This window comes from Notamacropus eugenii, chromosome 1 (assembly GCF_028372415.1).
Source record: "Notamacropus eugenii isolate mMacEug1 chromosome 1, mMacEug1.pri_v2, whole genome shotgun sequence".
In the NCBI taxonomy this organism is placed as follows: Eukaryota; Metazoa; Chordata; class Mammalia; order Diprotodontia; family Macropodidae; genus Notamacropus; species Notamacropus eugenii.
The window spans coordinates 195,013,901-195,030,979 of record NC_092872.1 but is presented as its reverse complement, the minus strand read 5'-3'; the positions used below and the strand labels follow the sequence as shown (position 1 = coordinate 195,030,979).

At 35.7% G+C, this 17,079-nt stretch overlaps 1 protein-coding gene across 3 annotated transcripts in view; it reads right to left on the bottom strand.

Moving 5' to 3' along the window:
• The window catches only part of ATRNL1 (attractin like 1), a 1,361,117-nt gene that overhangs the window by 134,029 nt on the left and 1,210,009 nt on the right, over positions 1-17,079 (bottom strand). For 2 of the 3 annotated variants that reach the window (XM_072623377.1, XM_072623406.1), the window contains one exon: positions 1,409-12,873. The exons of the other annotated variant lie outside the window; for it this stretch is intronic. In XM_072623377.1, the coding sequence (XP_072479478.1) occupies positions 12,749-12,873 (125 nt within the window). In that variant the 3' untranslated portion in view covers positions 1,409-12,748. Of the gene's footprint in view, positions 1-1,408; positions 12,874-17,079 lie in introns of those variants that run through there. 3 annotated transcript variants of the gene reach the window in all.

Below are 17,079 nucleotides of genomic sequence, written 5' to 3'. Positions count from 1 at the left end.
TAAGGGTTTTTAGGTCACCACAAGCTCAATTGAAATCCCCAGTGTGTTGACAGCAAAATTAAAACTAATATGATTGTAGGCTATATTGAGAGGAATAGTTTCCAAATCTAGTGAGATGATAGTCTGACATTACTCTGGTTATGATACAACTACAATATTCCACTCAGTTCCAGGGTTTGTATTTTGGGAAATAGGAGACTGACAAACTGGAAAATGAAGACTGGAAACTATTCCCTAAGAGAATTGATTGAAGAAAATGGGAGATTTGGGAGGGGAGGGTAATAGCTGTTTTTAAGTATTTGGGTATAACTATGATCAATGGGCATATGTTGAAGAGAACCTAGATGTAAGGATAAAAATTTCCTAACAATGAGAGCCAATCTAAAGTAGACTAAAGTGCCCAGGGATGTCATGGGTTCCCCAATAAGACATGTTTTCCAGGGTAGATGGGATGACCACTTGTCTGTGACACTGCATGGGAAATTCCTGTGGAGTTACAGGCCACACTCAATGACCTCTGATGATGGTTGAAGGAACTGGCAAAGTTTAGCCTAAAGAAAAACAGGTTTGATGGTAGTAATGGGTGGTTGTGGTTGAGATGGAACAGAATAGCTAACTTCAAGTATCTGAAGGATTTTTTTTTAAATGGGAAAAAAGATGAACCTATTGTTGCATAGATAAAAAATGCAGAAGAAGGTATAGAGGCCAAAAATGTAAAAAAGATGTAAAAACATGAAAAAAGCTTATTGATATTTAGAACAGGCTCAGAACAGACTATAGGTTGCCTTGGGAGGTATCCTTCTGGATGTCTTCAAGCAGAAGCTAATGGTTGTCAGCTTGGGGTGTGCTAGAGGAAATCTCATTTTCAGGTATGGATTGGACTAGTTGCCTTCTGAGCTTTCTTCCAACTCAGAGATTCCACGTATCTTCTTATGGGCATTACATTAGACACAGTAGGTTATTTCTTAAACCATCCCACAAAACTGTACTTAACTTATAATGTACCTAAAGTTCCATAGGTACATTCCATAGGTACCAGTTTCATAGTCCCTCCCCACTCCAAGATATAACCAATTCTGAAATTCTGTGATTGGTTTTTCTTCATGGGGATCAGGTTGCTATGTAACTTTGAGCAAGGTTCCATACCTTTTCTGTGCTTCATCTATAAATTGTGACAATACTTGAAGAATGATGTGGAGCTACGTAGTATATTCATCGCTTCTTTATACATGTGATCTATTGTAATAAACTACCTCCTGAGGAAATATATCATGTACCTTTACTTTACTATCCATTATTATCTATGGGGCCATCAATTGAGTGCTTGCCCCACTTTTTACAACAATATGAAGACACACACACACACACCTATGCATACAAGTAAGAAGGACTGAATCATTTAATCTCAATTTTCTTTTTAAATGATTTATTATAAACTTAATATTAAACATCAATACAGCTAATTAAACTGACTTTGCAACTATTTACAGTTAAATAAATGACTTTCAAAACATAAAATGTCACCTCCTCTTTGTCTCCATCAGGGTTCTTTGTCAATTTGTTCCCATTCAATTTTCCTCTTACAGAGTCACAGTTAAGATGTACTATTATTTTTCTGATAATTTTTTTTTTTTGTATTTGCATGATTTCCATAATGGCCTTTTTTGGTTTAATTGTATTCCTCATACTTCAATTACATTTACGTACCAGGATTTAGTTAACTATTCCCCGACAGTTGGATATTTGGTTGCTGCCATTTTTGTTTCTGTTTGTTTGTTTCTTTTGCAATGAAAAAATTGTTGTTTAAAAAAATCTTGAACAGATTTTTTAATTGTACGTGGTTGTTTCTGGAGAACACTTTGGACATCCCCAACGATGGAATTATTGGGTTAATTTCAGTCAACTTTCTTCGATGATTAACACATTGTTTCATGTGATCTGAAAGCACAAAGTTAAATGAACAGGAAGTGAAAGCTTATGATGGATGTGTCCCTCGCAGCATTTAGATCTCTTCCACTTGATTAAAAATTCTGAGTTCCTCTTCACTGAATTGTTTAGAGCTTTCGAGCAGCCTCGGTTCTGATTAAAACAAATTAGCATCAAAGATCCCCTGTTGAATGAAGAATCATTAATTGAGAAACATGCAATGCTCCTTAATTACCTTTAGAACAGTGAGAGAACAAATAATGCTGGATTCCAGAGGGGCTTAGGAGCCTGCTCCGCAGCACACTGCACTGTGGGTACACACCATGGAGCTGCTTGAAGTAAGCAAGAGCCCCCAGAGCCAGAGGGGAATATCAATGCAAGCCTCAGTAAACACATTGTGGATTGCTTATCGAAAAGAAAAATATCCAGGTAATGACTAACTGGAAAGGAGAGAGAGGAGTCAGTTTATTATGTTGATAAGAGCTTTAAAGGGGTTTTTACACATGCCAATATTGACTGAGAAATAAGGAACAAGCTGTTCTTTATTGATACAAATTTAAGTACTTTGTGTGAAATATTTCCGGCTCAGGATCACTTGACAAGATGTCAGATACCTGTGGACAGATAGAGCAACTTTACAGTTTGAAGTGTAACAGAGAAAAAAAGGGGGGGGGGGGAAGCAAAGTACCAAACAGAAACAAAACACCACAAAAAGCAGCTCAAAAGGAAAACTACAAAGTATGAGGCCACAGCTCCACCATTTCTCACTTCAGTAACAATCCGTTAAAATCTTTATTATCTAGCTACAACTCAGGTTCCATAGGTCAGTGCAATGTGATCCACATATTATTTATAAGAAATCCCCCTCCTCCTTGAAGATGGCACTTTATGAAAGAAGAAACAACTTCACTTTGATAAGCCATCCATTTAGGCAGTATTGGGGTAAAGCCTTCCTTAAATTTCTACACATGTCAAGTGCATGTGTGTGTTGGTGTGTAATTTTCAGGTTGCATAAAATATATGAAAGAGTACCATAAATTAGCTGGAAGGTCTTTGAGCAATGACCTCATTAAAGTCCTGTAATCTATGGGGATGTCAGTCAGGGAGCTCTTCTTCTCTTGGGCAATGTCTCAATTTTAAAACATTTATCAAACTCCCTACAAAGGTAGCACTCAGAAAATAACTAGTGATAATAAAACTCTGCCCTTTTATGACACCTTGGATCAGGGTATTTGAAAGTTAAGTAAAATGATGAATTCTCATAGCCCCTTAATGAGGGTAGATGAGTATTACACTGTCCATTTTGGACACATGGGGAAACTGACATGTCAACAGGCCAAGAGTTGCATAATAGATTAGTGGAAGAAAGGGAAGAAAACTTTGGTGTCCTCATCTGTAGCTCTATACTTTAATTAATAGATAGGTAATAGATTGGGATTTTACAATATATTAGGGAAAAGATAAAACGATTAGATCCATAGCCGATTATGGATATTTTTAATTTAAATACGTGGTTTCCTACATGATTCTCATAAAATAAGGAAAGAAAACTCATTACAATGTTGTTATTATAGATTTCAATAATTATCCTAAGCTTTGATTTTATATTTTATTATGCCATCAGGACTTCATCTGGTAACTTAAACTTCCTTTTCAATTCTAGAAAACATGTTCAAAATGGAATGTAAATATCTTTGGGGAAAATTCAACTTGAATGGGGGAGAGCTGTCTTTGATTCTTTATGAGCCACAAAGGGCAATCAATGGTTAGCCATATCAACCCCAAGATTAAATAATTGCAAACATCGTGATTTTAAAGAAATATAATGAATGTGGCCAAAATAGAAGGAAAGCAAGGAACTAGGAAAATTTTTACAGCAGGTTTCCCTGGCAAAGGTTTAATTTCTGAAATATAAGGGAACTGGGCTAAACTCATAAAAACAAGAACCATTCCCCAGTTGACAAGTAGTTTTCAGAAGAAATCAAAGCTATCTATAGTCACATGAAAAATGCTCAAAATCGCTAATAATCAGAATGATGCACATTAAAACAGCTCATAACCATCAGACTGGCTAAAACCACAGAAAAAGAAAATGATAAATATTGGAAGGGATTTGGAAAAATATTTACACTAATGCACTGTGGGTGGATTTGTGTATTGGTCCAAGAATTCTGTAGAATCTATGCCCAAGGGCTACAAAATTGTGTATATCCTTTGACCCAGAAATACTGTTATTAGGTCTGTGCCCCCAAAGAAATTAAAGGAAAAGGAAAAGGACTCTTATGTAAAAATATATTTATCACAATTATTTTTGTGGTGGCACAGATTTAGAAACAGAGTATACCCATCAATTGGGGAATAGCTGAATAGATTGTGGCATATGATTATTATGGAATACCATTTAGCTGTAAGAAATGATGAAGGGGATGGTTTCAGAAAAATGTGAAGACTTATATGAGCTGATGCAAAATGAAGTGAACAGAATTACGAGAACACTGTACACAGGAAAAGCTATATTATAACAACAATCAACTGTGAAAGACTTAGCTACTCTATCAATATAATGATCCTTGACAATTCCCAAGGATTCATGATGAAAAATGCTATCTGCCTTTAGAAGAATTGATGAATTCTAAGTACAGAGTGAAACGTATTTTCCTTCACTTTATTTTTCTTGCATTTTGGCAACATAGCTAATGTGGAAATATGTTCTGCATAACTTAATATGTATAATGGGTATGATATTTTATGGCTTCACAATAGGTGGGGGAGGGCCTTGAGGGAAGAAGAGGATTCAGAAAGGAAAATAAAAATTAAAAAAAAATTAAAGTGCTTGATCTTTCTTTACAAAAAATTGGTAATATGATGTAACTAAATCTTTAGAGCAAATGTTACAAGCTATTAAGTTTTATATAGAGAGTTAGTCTGATCAAAGAAGAAATCAAAGTTACAGCAGTTCTAAAATCCATTAATGCAATGTAAGGGAATAACGATGTTAAGATTACAGGCTATAAAAAAATAGAGACGGGGAGGGGTAATTTGAAATGTACCTATCAGCTCTCATGGACCTATGGGCTCCTGCACCCTATATTTCAAAGAAAACGAAATTATTTTCTATTCCATAGACTTTGCCTCAGGCAATGTCCCCAGGCTTCCTAGAAATGCTAATTGTATAAGCTATTTTGAGTTGGTTAACATGAAAGCTAACAGCAAAATCATCCTCTAGATGTTAGAAAAGGAGTCATGTTACTGGGTAACTGATTGTTTCCCCTTCCTATGAAGGTCTGACCTACAGAAACATCTCCATGACTTGTGCAACTCCCAATAAGTAGAATCATCAGAAGTTGAATAGACTATAAGCACCTTGAGGGTGAGGGTCATTTTCATACTTGTCTTTGTTTCTCCCAAGCCCTAGAACAGAATTTGGAACAGAGTGGCTACTAACATGTTTGTTGAATTGGTTTAAATTGGAAAACAATATAAGGAAACTTTTTTTTCCTTAATCACTATCCTGCCCTTCAATAGAAAATAATTAGCCCTTTAAATAGTCAATGCAGAATATATTTTTTTCTATGGAAAGGTCAAAATGCACCAGTGATTTTAGAGAAGTATTGAATCAGAGCAGTTACTGAGTACTGAGTGATGATTTTCTTTACTGAGATAGATGGTTACTCTGTGTGTGTGGGTTTGGGGTGGAGGGAGCGTGATATTTTTTTTTTCCCTTACAAAGGAAAGACAGTTTCAAATGAAATCTAGTGTTGTGATTTTCATTAGGGAATAGTCTTGATAAGTAGAATATCCTGCCTGCCATTATATATGTGTACAGCAGATATTTCATTTCAGAGCTGAAATCAAATTGTTTTAAGCTGAGTTGGTATTTTTATTGGTGTCCTTCCAGCTGGCCTTCACTTTAAAGTGCCACCGTATTTCAAACAAACTGATCTCCTCAAGAAAAAAAAAATCATTGCTGCCAACCAGCATTGTTACAGGGAAGCACAAAGAGAAGAGGATCTCTGAAATGTTTTCTGTTTGCTTTTTAAAAACACTGCTGTTTCTCTTGGATAGGGTTGTTTTGCACTCTCAAAGATCCATTCTTGAACTTGACCAACTGATGATCAAGGTCAAGAGAGCTGTTTAACAATAGAAAAGCAGGCTTAACTTAATGACTTAACATTTGATATCAGGTCTTATTTAAAATACTGGATATCCACAAACCTGGAGTGTGGTAAGGGAGGAAAAAACAAAACATAGCTGGGAATTATTAGAAGAATTATACCAATGGTATTGATTTCAGCTTAATTGGAAAGGGAGTTTTGGCATATAAATATATGCTGTGTTGGGTCAAACACTCTCTTTAGAAGGAACTGATTCTTGTAGAGGATTTACTGAATCCATACCCAGACATACTGATAGTAAAAGCAGAAAAATCTATAACCATATTTTGCTTTTTTCCTTTCAACAAACACCACCAACTGTCACAACATCTAAGTGAGGTAGGTTGGCATTTTAATCCCATTTTTCTGATCTAGGACCTGAAGAAAGGAGAGATTAGATAACTTGCCCAAAGTTAAAAAAAAGATCTGGCATATGAGTTGACATTAAAACTTGAGTTTCTCCTGACACCAGGTCCTGTCCCTGATACTGGATAATGTGGAACTTTCAGTAACTATAGATCATGGAGCAAACACACATGTATCTCCATGGAGCAAACACACTTATGTATCTTGAGACATCCTTGTGCAAAAGAGGTCATGCAAATATAAAAACATTACATGAATTCACTCATTAATTTTTTGAAGAAATATTCCAGCCATTCCTCATGCATACAGGTGAGGGGGCTTCATATTAATTAACCATGCACACAGCCACATCTAACTTTTTTTTAAAGCCAGTTATTGTATTAAACAGTTCTGCCTGAGTGAAATGGCTGCTATTGCCATAAATGAGAAAGGTTAAAAACCAAACCAAAACAAAGTATAATGGGAATGTATAGACGTTACGATATGGCAAGTATTGCACATGAAGGGAACTAATCTTATAAAACTGAAGCCAACACTTCTCTTTTTTGATCAGCTCTAGTCATGGGGGATAAAACAGAGTGCCTCATTCCCACCCCACGCCCCAGACTGAGCTTCATTTTATCTACAGACAGGAGGTGGTTTCTGTGAAGAAAGTTTGTCCTCCAGGGAGAGTGAGTAAAAAAGTTGATCATTTCTAGAGTTAAAATGGTTCAGAGCAATAAAAAGTTTGTGTTATTGAAGGAACATCTCCATAGACTTATTTCAGTAGTCATGGCCCGCTTAACCACCATTGGACTTTGGCTACTTCGCTTGTACAGCAGACCCAATGACCACTCCCTTCCCAAACCATTACCTCCACAGCTGCAGAGGGAGCCTTAATGGCTTCTGATGCATTCCACACCTGGTCTTTTCAGCAGAGGTCCTTTTTGGCTTGAAATACCTTGTACCTCCAGGACTATCTAATAAGTGACCCTTCCTGCAGGCAGCCCTTCATCCAAATGATTCCAAGTCTATCCTACCTTATAGAATTATCGACAGATAACTTCTGTTTGCAAGGGACTCTCAGAGGCTGCCTAGCCCATAGGAATAAGAATCACCTCTTGGTGACCAACAAACAGTCAGTCACCTACCATCGGAAGACTTCCAGTGAGAAAGAACGATAGATTTAGAGCTGGAAAGGCCCTTAAATGCCATCTAGTCCAATGCACACTTTACAAATAAGTAAAGCCCTGAGAAATGAAATGGATTGCAGGATATAAAAGGAGGCAAAAAAAAAAAAAAAGACTGGAATACCTCTGTTAGGCTATCATGTATATTGTTTGATTCAGGAGAGAACAAGTTGCTGGACTTGGAGCCAGGAAGACTTAAGTTCAAATTCTACCTAATGTGCTAGCTGTGTGACCTTGGCAAAGTCACTGAACCTCTCTTATCCTCAGTTTTTTCATCTGCAAAAAGAGGTCAACAATAGCACCTACTTTACAGGGTTGTTCTAAAGGTTAAATAACTATGTATGTGTATGTCATATATGTGCATATATATGTGTGTATATATTATGTATATTCACTTTGCGAACTTTAAAACGCTATGTAAATGTTAAGAATAATGATTAGAAAGTTAGAGTTTTGGGGTTTTTTTCCCCCCAACATGGGGAAAGAAGAGCGACAGTGAGAAGAAAGTGACTGGCTACTTCCTGTATAAAGATCAGATAGAAAACTGTCAAAAAAAATGAGTCCAGGTGGTGGTGAGTTTTCATGATTGACTGAAATTAAACAATAGGATAGGCCCATTTTTAGAAAACTCTACAGCTCCTGCCTGTGTTAGACTCAGAGGAGTTTGGCAAGCACTTGACTTTAGTATTAATTAAGAGCAATTAATTTTAAAAATGCATGCATTTCTGTGGGCAGAGACATTTATATTTATATCCAACCTCTCTTTCTGTAACCAGGAGAGGGACACGGGGCACTTGGTCTCTTCCGAATGATGCCTCTGTTCTTACCTATGAACTCTCGTGATGAGGACAACTACTTAGTCCACCACTGAGTGAATCTGAGGAAAAGACCAAGGAATATGGGATGAATGAGATCTATCATGGAGATTTCTCGTCTTTCACAGGCAATGAAATCCACTCGGACAAATAGCATTAATCAGATTTTATATGATACGAGAGAGAATTTTACAGGTTCTTGGTTATTGTACGTTTTGTACAATAAGAGAGAAGAGGCCAAAAGAATATGTGACCTTCACTATAACTGAAGTGGAAAGATACAATACTTGCATTTCCAAAATCCAAACACCCTTTAAAGCTCTTTTTGTAACTCATTGAATGTCAACAATCTAGTCTCTGTAGTACGTCAGAACTTTTTTAGTTTTGACCCCTACATGTAAAGGAATTAAAATGACCATAGCACTGACTTTATATGGCGCTATCAATGAAAAGTAGTATTATATGGAAAATAAATATTTTAATGAAAACAATGCTTTAAAACCAGTTGTACTGCCAATGACCCAATACTACTCCCTTCCCAAACCATTACCTCCATAGCTGCAGAAGAAGCCTTCATGGCTTCAGACACATTTGGCACCTGGCCTTTTCAGCAGAGGTCCTTTTTGATTTGAAATGCCTTGTACCTCAAGGACTATCTAATAAGTGACCCTTCCTGCAGGCAGCCCTTCATCCAAATGACTCCTAGTCTATCCTACCTCATAGAATTATCGACAGAACCTTATGTTTGCAAGAGACTCTCAGAGGTTGCCTAGCCTGTCGGAATAAGAGGGAGTATGGTGAAGATTTTATTATTAAAGGGGAACTTTTGTAATACTTTAGAAAAATCCATCTTTTTCCTAATGTAAATGATCTTTGAAGTTTATAAAAATGAAGTTGAGAGAAAGAAGTAACTCATTTGTACAAATTGAAGATTTGCATATATTATATGTCTATAAGATAGATATACATGTTACAGCAGTCAAAACAAATTATAATAAAATTCTCAGTCCACATTTCCTTGTACTCTTCAATCTGCAAATGAAAACTAACATCAACAGAAGTATGAGTATGAAGGCAGTTAGTTTATGGGATATAGTAATTTGACAAATATCATGATGAAATAAACAATTTAGAATAGGCAGATTTAGACATACAGTCAGTCACTGTTGGGTCAGTCACTGATGGATATCATTAGAAATATCAAGATTTCAGAGGTGATCTCTGATATCTTGAGTTAGGTTTAATCTTAACAAAAAAAAATTCTCCTACAATATTTATGTGCAAAAAGCTCCTGATTTTCCTATCAAAGAAAAAATAACTTTTGACAAGAAATCAATGCATGAATTTGGAAAACAAGTTGTAGGAAATGGGTGAACAAGTATCTGAGGGTCACTCAGTAGTTATAGAACTAGGTTTTTATTTAAGCCAATTTTAAAAGTCCTGGTTATTTAAAACCTAGCAAACCCATCTGGAGGCACATTTATCCCATATATGAGAATTCTTAGACTTTTCTCAAATACTTCTTCCAGGTTAATTCTGAGTATTTCTTTGTATTTAAATAATCTATACTTTTCTACACCTGTAAAATCACAAAGTCTACAAGCTAGGGCAATACCAAAGTGATTTACAGTTATTATTTCTAGGGCATTTGCCAGTAAGAGAAGCAATCATTTAAGGCTGTTAAAATTTTGTCCCTATCAATTGCATATTTTCAATAACCTAACATCTGGTTTGATAAACAAGCAAAACATCCATGCCAGAGACAAACAGTTGCTGGTCATTCCTAGAGTCTTTCCAAATGAACATATCTGAGGATGCAGAGGTTGGTTATTAGGGAACTCTTTGACATGCTATGAGAATGTTGCATAATAAAAGTATCATTGTTGACCACAGTATATGCAGTATGGCTTTAATCAACCTAATGAAATGTCTTACTGATGCTTGTCAGATTTAAACATTGTCATAGAAACTATAATCATGAAAAGTTCACATTTTCAAGTTATGTGAACCAAAGTTGATTTCAGGTAGATGGAAATAATTTTTCTCTCAAGGGAATGCCATTATCTTAACCTCTCTGAACACATAGTTACCTCAGGTTCCCCCCTGAAACCTACAAAACTATATCTTTGCTATTAAACCATGTGTCATGAAAACTCTTACAGAATGAAACAAACAGCACAGCCACATAGTTCAATTTCTAAGTGCTTATTTTTGTCATCACTGGTTATGTTCGTTTATCTTTTTCTTGAGCAAATCTTCATTTAAAACATCAAAAAATTGTTTAAATGTTTCAAAGATGGTAACACTAAATGATTGTTTCAAGTAAAAGTTTAAAAAATAAAAAATAAGCCCATCTGACCTTTTTCTATGGGGTGGAATAACAGAAGGAGTTCAAAGTAATCATTAAAAAAAACCACAGGACATTGAGGGAATTACTCTAAGGATGATTCGTATTTTAACACATGAGAAATACTTGAACTGTCATGCCAACATAAGGGATACATATTATTCATAATCCGTAAATGCCTAATTATAAAAAGAGTGATAGTCATGGTTAAATACAACCTAACAGTCCTGTGTAAGATGTAGCTACGTTATCATATGATTATTTCTGATATATTTGTACATTTAGTCCTCATCAAAATTAAGCCAAATCTCTATGTAATAAATGGCATGAAATAAGCACAGAAATTCACAACAGGGTCTTATTCTGCTAGTGTACCACCATGGCATGCAAGTTACTATGCAGTCAATTGAAAACAGCAAAATGTCATTACCTCCCTGAAATCAAAAGAAAATGGAAAATACACATCAAGTATTGAACATCAGTTATAATTTAAAATCTTCTCTTCTTTAGTAAAATTGTCATTTATAAGAGGCATGGACTCCTCAGCTGTTGCTCTCCACATTAAGTTGAGAAATTGCAATTCCAATCAAGCTCTAGGAAAAGTACTGAGCTTGAGTCAACTGTTATCAGCCACACAAGAATAAGATCCAGTTCAGCTTGTGTTACTGTAAAATTCTTTTTCTTTTTGTATCAGTTCAGATATTTCAGTCCTTGATAATACAGTGAGTGTGGGCCCTTAAGGAGCTGTATTAGGTGTAGGCCAGTGCTCCGGTCATGGAGGCCCGCTCAGTATCTTGGACTCATGTTTAGAGGCAAGAATGCTGTTGGCATTGGCGACCAAATGTTCTTCTCGAATCATATTCTAAGTGAAGCAGTTGGCATGTGGAACTGAGGTCACATTGTAAATTGGGAAGTGTCAGCTTTAAAATATGTAGCTCATTGCATTTGTGGAAGGTACAGATGAAATAAAATTCAGCAACTAGGAGAGGAACACCAAATGAAGATTACAGTTTTGGCAAAGCTGCAGGTAGGTCATTTTTGGTGTGATGCGATGATTCTTAGGCAATTAAAATATTTCCATACTGGAACAGAAGCTTGCATACTTGTAAAATAACAATTTATACTCTTTTCAGGTTTGAAATATTGGAGGCTGTTTTTGGAAAGAAGGGAGAAATTGATTGTTGGACAGGCTTTTCCATGCTCTATCAGCTCTGATAATGAGTTAGTCAGATGGCATGGAAAGCAGGGATGTTCTCTTCACTCAGAATTGTAATAAGCCTCTTGTGGAAGGGCACATGCTCTCCACCAAACCTGGCTCAGCTCAGTCTGTTTTCCAGTTGGGTAAATAATCTTCATGTTCCCAGACTGTTTTCTGATATAATATGGCCTTATAAAAGTGTTTAATGCAATACCTACATTCTACTAACTTAGTGATTTGCTCTCACAATTATAGTGAGATAAAACAATATCTAAATCCATAGCAATGGGTTCAATTCCTGGTTATGTTTGATTAGTCTAAATTTGCTTATATGGAGAAAATAGTATAATTCTGACCATTCAGGAATCAAAAACATTTTTTTCTTTCAGTTTTGTAACAGTTTCCCCCTTTACCCCCCACCCAAGAATTATACTTATCCCCTATCCTCATTAGGAAATAATCTACTTACAGCTTTTTTCCATGACTGATACAAGTGTATCTCTGATATGTTTAAGGTTAATGAAACAATGGACTTTCCTGTTTGTGAACTTCAATTCTGTTGCTCTTCTAAAAGTTCATTTCATGTCTGCCTTTGGGCCCACAAGGTGTTCTGGTTTGGAGTACGGCTGGCTATACGTATGAAAGGACCAGGACTCTGAATTTGTGATCAGAGATTTTTGCCTCCATCAAAACTGAGGCTGTGGGATAGCTTTCAATGGAAGCCATCTGAAAAGAAAAATAATAACAGACTATACAAGGGCAGTTTCTGGACCTCAGACACAAGTTCCTTGACGTGTTGAAAGGTGATGTTTTCGATTTCGGACTCCTGAAGACTTATCTTTACTGTCTGCTGGTTTCTGCTGTGAAATGTCTATGAGGGCACTGGCAATCGCAAGACCTAGAAGAGAAACCAAGAGAAGACCTGAATGTTCAACCATATCATCCTAAAGTAGATACAATCTTGCTTAGTTTCTTGTTCTTTTACTGTAGGTCATCTGTCAAGTGAATTTCACTGTCAAGATTAAAGCTATCAAATACTTTTTGTATTATCCAAAATCCTTCTGTAGCAAACAGATTCCAAAGTAACCTGGCCAATTTTTTTTTTAAAAAAAGGCAATATCTGTAATATGAGGAGAGGAGCAAACATCTTTTAAGAAATCCTTTTGGAGATCAATATTCAACGTTTGACAAAACACCACGGTTGCTCCAGTGGGGTTACCCCTTTATTTTTACATTCTGAACATGAGTTGATCTTTTAAGTATACAAGTGATGATATTCTTCAGGAAGGAGAGCACTTCTGAGCCATATTATGCAAAGAAAAAGTTTTAATTAAAAATTAAATCAAGTGCTTTAACTTTTGACATTTGCTTAGATGTACTCTCTAACATAAGAAAAGGAGTATTCAAGTTACCAAAAGAAAATCTTTACCAAAAGGGCCCTTTTTACACAAATGAGACAGTCTTTGCCCTAAGGAACTAAGTAAGGGGAGACTATACATATAAGGGAGTAGTAGCTACAGAAGGGTAATTGTAAGTTAACTTGGGGGGGTGGGGTGGGGAGGTGGAATCTTTACAGCAAGTCTCTCTGATAGAGATCTCATATTCAATAACTATGAGTAATTGATTCAACTTCAGAAAAATAGGAGTCATTGCCCAATAGATCCAAACTATCAAAAATTACATGAAAAATGCTCTAAATCACTAATAATTTGAAAAATGAAAATTAAAGTTACTTTTGAGTTTCACCTCACACCTGTCATGCTAGTAGTGATGACAAAAGAAGAAAATGATAAATGTTGAGTGGGTTATGGGAATTTAGGTATACTACTAGACTGTTGGTGGAACTGGGAATTGGTTCAGCTATTCTGGAAAGCAATTTGGAAATGTGCTTCCAAATTTAATGAAATGCACATACATTTTGACCCAGCTATACCATTAGGAGACCTATATACCCAAAGAAATCAAAGAGAAAAGGACATAGATGTGCAAAATTATTTATAGCATCTCTTTTCCCAGAAGGCAAAAATTGGAAACTTAGGGGCTAGTCTCATATCAGGAAAGGCTAAACAAAGTGTAACATATGAATGTAATGTCACTGGAGAGCATTACTTCACCTATTTGAGTCTGAGATTCTTTGTCTGTAAAAATAAAAGGTTTGAACCAGATAATCTCCACATTTCCTTCTCTCTCTAAATCTTTTTATCCTGTGACTTCATAAAGTGTTTTACTATACTGAACTTGAACCTACAAAGCAAATATAGCCCTCTGCATTGTACAACACTGAATATCTCAGTCAGTTTTTCAAGTAACTTTCCCCATACGATGATGATCATTACTTTTTAAAATTATTGACTGGAGAAGTTAAATAATACTTTAAAATTGTAGACTTGATTCCACCTATCTGTTGTAGTAAACACAAGCAAACTCATAGAATTAGAACTCAGGGTTGAGTGACAGGGAACCCACACAACAAAGACTGCTTGAATTCCACCTGCTCTTCACTAATCCACAGTGAGTGACAAATACCTTTTCTACCGAGCAACAGTAAGGAAGGAAGACAAGGAATGGATAGAAGTCTTGGGAAAGGCAGAAGATGTACACCACCCGATTCATTCTGAGATATGTTAGATGGCAAAAAAAGGATAGGGTCTGACTGAAACTATCTAGCAGCGCTGTGCAACAACGTAGAGAGAAGAGCGAGAGAAGGAGGAGAATTCCCAAAGGGGGAGTACAAAAGAGAAGCTAAAGATCAAGAGAAATAACTTGAATAAAAATCTAACGTACAAGCATATCAATCATAAAGTAGATCATAAATGCACAAAGAAAAATGAATAAAAGCTCAAAAAGAAAGCAACTAACCCATGTCAAACCATTACAATGTGAAGAAAAACAAAATAATATTATCTTATTAAAGGAAACATACGTACTCCCCAGAGATCATATGGCAAATGGTTTAATAAGAGAAATAAAACTCTTAAAAGAAGAAATTGGGAAAGAATTTAAGATCAACATCTCTCAATGCAAAGCTGAGAAAATGCAAATAGCACTGAAGAAAAAATGGACCATATGATGCAGAATCTCCCCAAAGAAGAATCTGTTTAAGGGAGACAATAACATACTTGGGACGCCAAAATACTAAAGTGATGGAAATTTTTTCAGAAGAGAATTAAAGGGCAATAATGATTAAATACCATAAATTCTATGTAGGTCAAAGAAAATGACCTTGAAAACAAGATGTATAGAGTTAACTGAAGGACCATAGGTTTCCTAGGAGAATATGAAAAATGAAATAACCTACATATTATAATTCAGGAAATAAGAGAAGAAAAGTATCAGGGATTTCTGAATATAGATAATAAGACATTGGTAAGAAGAATTAAGAGAATTCACAGATTGTCTCCAGGAAAAACAAAATAACACCCTGTGTTACAAGCTCCAAAGCAGGAGGTAATTATATTTAACAATTTTAATAGCAAACAAAAGATTGTACAAGCAACTAGGAAAAATACTTCTAACTATGAAAGACAATTGAAATTAACATGGGATTATTCCATATTCTTGAGAAATCAGAGGAGAAAATGGAATAGTTTATTAAAAATAAAAAAAACAAAGGAGTTCAAGCTGCAACCAAAAATAACATATCCTGCAAATGTGAACCTAATCACTAAAGAAAAATAGATGGATAAAAAAAAATAGACATTTGAAACATTCCCATGAAAAACAAACAAATGAAACACTAGAGACAAGCAAATTCTTGAACTTGCAAACATCACCCAATCTAGAACAAAGGTAAATAAGCACAGTTAGCAAGAAAAGTCCAAGTAAGGAAATCACTTCTCTTATGTTTATTTTTTTTAACAGAAAAAGACTTGAACTCTGTGGTAAAAGGAAAAAAAATCTCAAAGAACATCAAAATCCTGATAAGGGACTGAAGATTTAAAAGGAACCTAAAGAATCAGGAGAAGTGATAATGGAAGAGTTGAAATGATGCACCAAGTACTACATCCATTGAATCAACGTTCTTTGTGTGAGGTAACACTAGAGTGAGAGGTTGTACAAATGAGGAAGGAGATGTTGGGGGACAGAGGATAGCAAATTATGTAATTCTACTGAGTTTTTAAATAGTGGAGGAATATCAATTCCTATAGTCTATCGTTCAAAATGTGGGTAGGTGTTGCAGGAGAATGGGATGGAGACAAAGGAGGGGACAGATTAGGAATGTGAGAAGAAAATACCATTTAAGAGAATTCCTAGTGATGAAGAGATAGGTTCCTTTCTCCAGGAGATGAGGACTTTGTGGCGGACTTTGCCTTCATTTCATGGCATCACCTCCCTGATGTCATACAAAAGACAAACAACAACAGAATCCAGAGTGGTAAAATTGGGGAACAGCATGCCAGAGATGGGATATGGGATAGGAAATCTTACAGATGGAAACTGATTAGGATAAGGGCAAAGGGGTTGGGCCAGGACTCATATTTGTAAACAAAGACTAAACTCTTACTACTGACTCTGATTCCATCTGACAATCCCTAATGAATTAATATTTCAAAGTATGAGGCACACATAGTAAAAAGGACAGGACAGATCTATAAATGCAATAACATGGAAATCAGATAGACAAAAGATGCCAAACCAGGTACTTTAGAAGTATTTAGCTCTTTGAGGAACACAGAGAAGGAACAAAAATATACTTAATACATCAGAAAATAAAGGTAGAAGTAACTTGAAGGAAAGAGAAATAATGACTAGGACAAAGCAAAGGAAAACTTTCTGGAAAAGGGTACTGTAAAAGCAAATCAGTAAGAAGAGAATGGAGAGTAGGGAGAAGGAAGAGACTGAAATATTTCCTTAACTGGGTGAGAAAAGTACGGGACAAAAGAAGGGAAGAAATAGGTAACCAAGCACATAAAAAAGAGAGAAATCAACAATTTAGGTAAAGTTAAAAAAAATAACTTGGAATAGGGAAGGTTAACAGGAGTTGGGAAAAGGTAGGGAGGAGAGACTAGCATCAAAGTAGTGTAAGTAAAAGATATCCTAGGAACCTAATAATGACTTTAAATGAGACTTAATTAATAGTAAAGAAAAAACTAGAGAAGAAAGA